Source organism: Microtus ochrogaster, chromosome 4 (genome assembly GCF_000317375.1).
Source record: "Microtus ochrogaster isolate Prairie Vole_2 chromosome 4, MicOch1.0, whole genome shotgun sequence".
In the NCBI taxonomy this organism is placed as follows: domain Eukaryota; kingdom Metazoa; phylum Chordata; class Mammalia; order Rodentia; family Cricetidae; genus Microtus; species Microtus ochrogaster.
In genome coordinates, this window is record NC_022011.1 from 30,457,072 (window position 1) to 30,465,904 (window position 8,833).

At 53.5% G+C, this 8,833-nt stretch overlaps 1 protein-coding gene across 1 annotated transcript; it reads right to left on the reverse strand.

Annotated features, from left to right (window-relative positions):
• Nucleotides 1-8,161: 8,161 nt before the first annotated feature.
• Nucleotides 8,162-8,482, reverse strand: LOC101981876 (60S ribosomal protein L36a-like). The gene has a single exon (XM_005345809.1). The coding sequence runs from the start codon at nt 8,480-8,482 to the stop codon at nt 8,162-8,164; it is 321 nt and encodes a 106-aa protein (XP_005345866.1).
• Nucleotides 8,483-8,833: the final 351 nt, after the last annotated feature.

Below are 8,833 nucleotides of genomic sequence, written 5' to 3' on the forward strand. Positions count from 1 at the left end.
ACTCATACAAAATGGCCCAACATTTGCACAGAACCTGTGAATGTCCTATGTGCACTGGATAATGTGATATTTGACACAAGTAGGCAGACCTACGGGGACAATAAGAGATTCAGTTCAGGTGTCTTTTTCATGAATATCTTCTCCCCAGGGTTAGCAGAATCTATGCATGAGGAAGGAACCCCTGGGCATTCAAGCTCAGTGATAGCCTGGAAGAAGAAGGAAGGAAGAGGAAGACGGCAGAGCAGGGGGGAGGGGAAGAAGAGGGAGGAGGGAATGCATAGTAGAAGCCACCCAGGCCAGGGTTGAGCTCAAAACTCCAATCTGGACCAAGAGGCCCAGGTGTCCTTGCTGCCAGTGCACCTCCTGCCTCTGTTTGGGCTCCTCCACTTAGTGACACTCCCTACCTCCTGCTCAACCGGGCCCCATGTTGTTTCTCTAGAGCCACACCAGCAAGCCTGACTTGGTTACTCCTTGGGGTTCACTACCTGGACCTCCCCTATGGGGGGGTGTGTGCTAAATCCACTTGGATCATCTAGCTACTGTGTGAGTGGATTTCAAGGTTTCCATACATGGAACACCCTGGCCCCATTCCCGGGAAGAAAGTCACCGTCAGGTCCAGATCTCTGAGACCAGCAGTGCTCATGCTGCTCCCAGTGCACACAGTAGGCACCTAATGAATGTGAGCCTGCAAACACTCTCCCTGGTCTGCTTCTGGCCCCTCTGTGCTCTGGGGTCTGTGACAGACCAGGATGCCCCACCCTCGTTCCAAGGGGTGGGATTGCTCCGTGCAGGGCTGACTTCTCATTCGTCACCCTGTCACAGGGACACTGAAAGTCTTTGCCCTTGCCATCCACTTTTTCCATAGCCCCCCATGTCCCAACTCACAGCAGAGGCCTCTCGCCTGTTGCCGTTAACCACGAGCACAGTTTAGGGGGTTCTGTACGTACTGACTTTGTAGAGAAAGAGCTTCTTGGCACTCAGTTTCAAACCCCTCCACTCTTGCAATGATTTGAATGAAGCCAATTAACCCATATTTTGGTCTCCAAGATTTTGCACAGATTCCTGGAGGTTTACAGAGGACCCAGAACTATCTTAGCCACCTAGACCTGCCAAAGGGGCCCAGCTCCACGCTGCCTCTGATGGTGCTTTCTGGAACTGCAGAGTCCCATCTGTGACCCTTGGGATGGAGGTTGATTTTAGGAGTGTGATATGTACAAAGTGACCTTGGGGACATTAAACTGGAGGATGGGTATTCTGTCAGGGACATACACAGACTGTCTGCTCTGGGCACCCCCATCCCACCAATACTACATCCTTATTGCTGGCACAACCAAGTTCACATACACCTTGCGGCCCTGAGCTTCTAAGGTTACTGCTCCATCCAAATCACACAGTGGTCTTTCTTCCACCTCTAGCTCACCGCTTGCCTCCTTCCTAGTCTCGGAGGAGCCATGTGGAAGACTTGGGTAGAAGGGAAGGAAGGACCTGGCCCAGGGCCCGCAGCAAAGGGCACAGATTTGGCTGCAGCCTTCAGGACAGTGGGTCTGCAAGGACAACCTCTGAGGTGGCAGCTTGCTTGCACCCACCTGCAGGTGTTCAGCACATTCTCACAGGTGTTCCTGAATCCCCTCACCTGGCAGAAGCCAAGACTAACACATGCTGTTTGGGAAGTTAGGCCATATAGACCCAGGCACCATCATTTAAGTCCTGTATGTCTCTGGATACGTGGGGGTTTGGACCAGCTGCAGGTTTGAAGCAGCCTCACTGTGGTTCTCTCTGCAGAAAAGGGTGCCCCAGGCCCAGGGGCTGGTAATGAATATGTCTGCCACAGCTAGAATACTGTGGGACTCAGAACTGTGTGCTCAGGAAAGCTCCAAAGATTGCCTGGAGTATGACCACATGGTTGGCTGTGAGCTGGGGAAGGAGCCACCTGCTTAGCCATCTCTGAGTCCCTGGAGTTTTTGGAGTGGGGACAGAGAGGTAGAGGAGCCTGGCAGATTGCTGGGTTCCCTTCCTGAAGCCAGCAGCAACTTCTGCGGGTAAGAAAGTCCCCATTTCCCCCACCGCCCTGCTGGAAGTCATCTGCTCACGGCTCTGGGCCTGCACTATGCCTGCCTCATCCAACCTGCACTGAGCCTTTGTGTCTGGAAGCATCTATGAGCCCCTGACATCTAGCCTCATCCCCCACTTGTAGAAAACATAGCCCATTTCTTCTTCCACAGAGCCAGGCACCTGCCTCTGGGTGGGGCCAGGACTCAGGCTTGGCACCTGCCATGCTCCTATGGGGCCACCTGCCCCAGCTGTGAGCTGTCGGTGGGGGGACTGTGTTGATATTTGAGGTAGGTCAACACAGCCACGTTGTCAACAAAGTTGGGCACAGGCACAGCAGCTTGGAGATGTCACCTTCCTGTCACCTGCTCCACCTGTCCCAGCTGCTGTCTCTCCAGTCCCTCCCCCTTCCCTCCCCTAGCCTCTTACCTGGACTGCCATGCCGAAGACCCCGGGGTCCTGAGAGCAGTGCCCCACTCTCCACGGTGGTAGATGCCTGGGACATGGAGCTGCAGATGGAGCAGGAGACTGATGGGTGCTGGAGCTGGGGTGAAATGAACGGCTTCCAGAACCCACCCTCAAGCACCTTCTCTGACTTCTTGGGGTGTGGAAAAAACTGGAGGGGTGGGGCAGCTTTGGTGTCTTAGCGCCCGTGCCTCAGTTCCTGGAGGTCCCAGACCCTTCTAGTCACTACTGCCGGCAGAGCTAGGTTGTAGCCCTGGACAGAGGCTGTGAGGCTGCAGGGCCTCATGTGACATGGGGCGGGCTTGGGGACAGCGTGGGGGAGGTCCTCCTGCAGCCTTCAGGGGTGAGGCAGCCAGCTGTGTCACAGTGATAATGCAGTGGGGGTCGGGGACTGCAGCTGTGCCCAGTGCTTCTTCGGCAGGAACCATCTGCCCGGCTGCCAGTCCTCTCTCCACCATGCCATTCCGGTGTGACTTTCCAACAACTTCCTCCTATCCCGCCTGCAGCCAGGCAACCTCCCAAAGAACCCGGTCTGGTGTGGCTCATGGTGTGTGTTTCCTCCCCGCTGGGGTAGTGTCCATCCTGGCCAGAGAGAGACCGTGGCTCATCTGCCTGTCTCCCCATGGGGTAGAGCCCTCCCTGTGGCCTGGGAGGTCCAGAGACTCCACCCACTTTAACTGCCTTCAGCCAGACTTTGCCCAAGAACCCCCTTCTATTTATCCCCAATGAAAAGCCTGGGGGTGGGCAGAGTCAGGAGTAAGCCTGGTCAGGACTCTGGCCAGCCTCCTTCCCACGCAGGGCTCAGGTGGGCTCTCTGTATCTTACCATCAGGGGTTCTCTGGCCACCTGTGCCCTCTAAGAATCTCCATTGTCACCTTATGCCTGGTCTTGAGTAGGATCAGGGACACAGTCTCCCAGCTAGTGGAAACAGTCCTATCCCATCTTCCCCATGGGGAGCTCGAGCCAAGCGGGCCCCTTTGCCTGGCAGCCTAGAACTGGCTGGGAAGGCTGTCTACTTGGGGAAAACTCCAGCCCTTCTCCAGCTGACTTCTAGCAGAAATAATGCCACCAGAGGTTTAGGTTCCAGAGACAGCTACTTACTAAAGGGTGACAGCAACTGTCCTGTGGCTTCATAGGAAGGAATCGTATTCTCCTAAGACTGGTGGGGGTCCTCAGACATGGTCCTAGGATGTCACTTGGATCGCTACACTTTGCTTTGATTTAATGTTTAGGTCGTTTCTGTACATAGCTGGTTAAATCCCCACTTGAGCATGTCCCCTTGGATATCACTGACTTGGTATTTGGGTGTCTTGAAGTTAAGGGTAGACAAGCTGCATGTTTAGGCCTTGAGTTGGAGACTTCTGGAACATGGAGTCTCTTACCCATTCTGCCCTCTCTGCCATGCTGGCTGACTGCTCCCTTCAGGGTTTGGAGAGAGGAGGACCTTGTGAGCGAGGACTGTCCACCAGTGTCACCATACTTGCTGTGTTCTGACGAGGGGAGAGTGTGGGACTGACAGAGGGTGTTAGATTCTATTTATTTGCAATCCTGCTCGGCCAGGCTCCTGGACTCGGAAGCACCCGTCCAGCTGAGCCAACTGTCCCCGGTATATCCAAGAGAGTGAGCCAAGGGAGGTTTTGGATTTGGGGTAGTGAGGGGCTTGGGTAGACAGCCCCACACCCGAGAGGCGGCAGGGCTGGCCCCTGGGTGCGGCTGGTGGGAGCGGGTGGCTCCACCTCAGTCTCAGGCAGATGTTCCTGGCTCGCACCTGTGGGGCCCGCAGATGGGACACTTCCGCTTTCGAGAGGCGGCTCTGAATTGCTTATTGTCCTGCCCGCATGCTTTTCCAATCAGCGGGCCTGACAGAGGTGGGGTTTGAAAGAGAAGAAAGTTGCCCTCAAGTGGGGGGCTGCCCCAGCACCTGGGGGTGATCATCCGCTCACTGTGCCCCCAGGAGGGCAGTTGATGTTTGTGGGGAAGTAGACGTTGACTGTGGCTTTCTGAGCTGGGTGGTCCTATAGATAAGGAGTGGGGAAGGAAGTGGCTGCAGAGGGCTTGAGGGGATGGTGGTTCCCTGCAGAAACCCATGGCTGGCTGTAGTCTGCACCTAGCTTTTTTTGCCAGGGTTTGGGAGCTCCTTCCTGTACCCTCACACTCTTCCCATGCCAGAGTAGCAAGATGTCAAAATGGCCTTGCTTCTGCACTGTGGGAGATAACGTGGCTGAGTGAGTCCAGGTTAGGAATCCGAGCAGGCTTCCTTCCAGGGCTTTGAAAATCTACAGTCTAGCCAGAGGGCTGGGAGTAGGGGTGCAGAGGCTGTGGAGATGGGAAATGAGGAGGCACCCTGCTCACTCTTGTCTCCTCTCCTAGTTTATGAGACTCCGTGACTGCCGGGTGGATAGGTAAATATGAACGGATGGATGGACAGACAGATGGATAAAAACATGAGGCTACTCAAATCTCATAGCAACTCACTCTATGCAGAAGGGATAGGATCAGCAGGTTGATGTCTCCAGTTATTAAATCCTGGAAAGAGGGTTGTGAAGTCCCAGCCACCCCAGACGAGAAGGACAGTACATATGTACATATGCAGCTCCATGTCACTGAATAGCAGGCCATGGACCTCCGCTTTGAGGTCCCAGGTGAGGTGTGTCTAGTGTGGGTGCGTAGCAGGAACCATTCCCCTGGGTGCCAGGTGAGCCTGGCCAGTGCTGGCCACCAGCACCCGTTCAGGGTGTGGCTGAGCAAATGCAGAGCCCTGGAGCAGGTAATGCGGCACGTGGCTGGGTGACACGTGAAAATCCGGGAGGGGGACTGTGATTATCAGGTGTACATCTGGAGAAGACAAGCCTGTTTGGGGGGTCCCTAGGCTTAAGTGCAGTTTGGAATTAACCCCAGGTGAGAGCTAGAATTGGGGTCCTCATCTTTTGGGGGTGTGCTTACACCTTTGCTATCTGGTAAACTCCATAGCTGCTTCAGAGAACATAAATAAATTCACCAAACCACACAGGAAGTACATCTGCTGAGCACCTGGATATGCGAGGCCTGCCTGTGACCTCGTAGAACCCACTCAGCCTCTGGTGGGACCTAACTGTCAGCATCACATCACAGGAGGTTCCCCAGTTGCTGGAACAAGGCTGGGATTCTCCAGCCAGGCTGAACCCAGATTGGTAACTCTGGATATGACTGTGACTCTTGCTACCAGGTACAAGGTCCTATCTACCTCTGCTTCTGCTCCATCAAGACCGGGACTCTCAGCTCCTACTACAGAACAGGAAAGCAAGGCTCCCCCAGGGGAGAGGCCAGCCTCTATACAACCCAGCACATCATGCAATGACCCTCAAGAGGCAGGCATCCTGAGAGCCTGGGTGCTGCCTGCCCATGGTGGGGGAGCCCCTCCAGAAGCCACTTTCCCTTTAAGGGGCCAGCGCGTAGGGCGGCCCCTGGTTTCTGTATGAGTGTGAGGTTGGGGCTGGAGGCTCACCCTTATTGAGGAGCTCCTCTCCTCAGCAATCTGCTCTAATTTCACTTCCCTTGAGTCTGGGAAGCCAGAAGTGCAGCTGGCCTGGACAGCAGGTGCCTGAACCACAGGGGCAGAAACTGGAGAACCTCCCTTAAGCACGGACGCTGTTTCTTTTGTATCTCCGCCTATTGCTCTTTGGTGTTGGGGGCAGCTTAAAAAGGGGCAGATGGATTCTGGACCATGGACTCATGTTCTAGAACATTCTGAATACCCTGTAGCCTATAACCTGACTCGTGGAGTGAAAGAGCAGGCATGGAACCTGGTGCTTGCTGGCCGGCTTCCCTTGGGGCCAACTCTGCCTTCACACCACACTAAGGGTGCCACCCTTCCTCCTGTGGGTGGGTTGCCGGCAGGTGTGCCATGGTCACGGTGGGCCAACAGGATGACTGGTGTCTAGGCACCTGGCAGGATTTGGGGGACTCTTGGAGTTACCCCTCCAATCTGATTAGTCACGGATGCAGCTAGCCAGGTTTTCTCCAGAAGCTGTCTCCTCGGTGCCAACAGGCGCTACTACCACAGCCATTGACGCGACCTCAGGATTAAATGGGAACTTAACCTGTATCTGCCTAGAAAAAAAAATTTGCATTACTTTTTTAAAAACGAGGTTTCTAGTAACGTTTTTCTGTGCTGCACACACAAGTTTAGAGGATGTGATGCTCACGTACCAGCCCCTCACTTTCACCAAAGCTGTAAACCCGTTTTTTAGATAAGGCCTCAAGTAACCTAGACTGCCCTCTAGTTTACTTTGTAAGCAAGACGGGCCTCGAACTCCTGATTTTCTTGCCTCTGCCTCCCAAGTTTTGGAATTATAGGCGTGTACCACCATGCCTGGCTTTTAATTTAACGTCTTAAAACGTCAGGTAGGGCTGATGAAATTGCTCACTGGGTAAAGACAATTGTCACCAAGCTTGACAACCTGCGTTTAACCCCTGGGACCCACACAGTGGAAGGAAAGAACCAGCTCTGTACTCTGTCATTCTTTGACCCCCCCCCCCACACACACACACGAGAGAGAGAGAGAGAGAGAGAGAGAGAGAGAGAGAGAGAGAGAGAGAGAATTTAATTTAAAAGTCAATATTGTCCCTGTCCTGCCCTAACACCCCCCACTCCCATCCTCCACCCCACTCCCCACCCCACCCCTAGCAACTAGCAAAAGGCCCACTCTCTGGCATCCTTGTTGAGTATCTGGTTTCACTACGGACCCTGCCTGCTGTTGGTGTCTCTTGCTTAGCTTCAGAGTTTGGGGTTCATCCTAAAGTGACTGTGGAGGGTTGCTTTCCCCAGGCTGCAGACGACTTTCCCTTTATCTCCTCAGTTTAAGCTTTCTCATTAGCATACAGATTTCAGCTGCGGAGCTGACTCTGAATCCCTTGAGGCTCAGCCAAGCCGGTGGCTCTGCTCCCTGCACAGTCGCTGTCCCTGCGCCCCAAGCGTCCCTGCACAGGGCCTGAGATACGCCTGGGCACATACCACCTGGGAGCCTCAGATTCTGAGGGTTCCCAGACCCTGACTTGCTCCACCATGTTCAATACAAGTTCCAGACACTGCAGGGGGAGAAGGCAGAGGGCCAGAAGGGAGGTTCGGGCACACCAAGGTGTGCCTGGTTGTGGGCATTTGTCTTGAAACTCTGCTGAGGTAGATACCCTGGGGGTATTTGAATTTGTTCCCATGAGCCCTCCGGGGCTGAGGTCCAAGGGATGGACCTGCAGGGCTACATGGAGGGGGCTCAGAGAGGGACCTCAGGACCTCTCTTTCTGGCATAAACTGGTCTCTTAGGGCACAGGCTTTCTGATCCTACCCTCACGTCTGATGTTCCTCCTGAGGGCTGCTTGGTTTCTTGTCTCTCCTGCCCTAGTCCCTCTCCTTAGGAGACCACGACCTTGCACCTGTCTTAGTGACTGTTCTATTGATGGGAAGAGACACCATGGCCAAGGTAACTAACTTACCAATGAAAGAATTTTATTGGAGGTTTGTTAGTAGTTTCAGGTTTACTCCATTATCATCATGGTGGCCACATTCTGATTCCTGGGCAGAGAGAAAAGACCTAGTCCTGGCATGTTTTTTGTTTTTTTTTTTTTTTTGAGTGAAAGCTCATGATTTTATTGTCTTCATAACAAGGTCAGTTTAGAACTGGATCACTTCGCCCTTTCTCTTCTTATCACCACCCAGTTCAAAATGCTTGCATCTCTTAATAGCCAGCATCCTCTTAGATCTGTAGTTGGGCTCCACACATTCCAGTCTCAGCACAATCTTCTTTGTAGTTTTCGCCTTTTTACGGAAAATAGGCATAGTCTGCCCACCATAGCCACTCTGTTTCCTGTCATAACGCTGCTTTCCCTGGGCATATAAAGAATCTTTGCCCTTCTTGTACTGGGTCACTTTGTGGGGTTGGTGCTTACCATATTTCTTACAGAATGTACGGCAGGTCTCAGGAATGTTCACCATGTTGGCGGGTGCGATATTGGCACAGAAAGCCTGGCATGGGTTTTTGAAACCTCAAAACCCACCCCCAGTGACACACTTCCTCCAACAAGGCCACACCTCCTAATCCTTCTAATCTTTTCAAAGAATTCCACTCCCTGGAGACTAAGCTTTCAGATATATGAGTCTATGGGGTTTGGGGGGGGTCATTCTTATTCAAACCACTGCAGTGCCTCTCTCTGTCTGGAGGGGAAAGATCTGGAGCTGGGCCCAGGTGATATTGTGACAGTTCACACTATGCTAGGATAGTCAACAATCCCATTGCCTCCCCTCCCCCTGCAGGGGGAGGTCCTGCCCTGCCACTGTGGAGTTGTT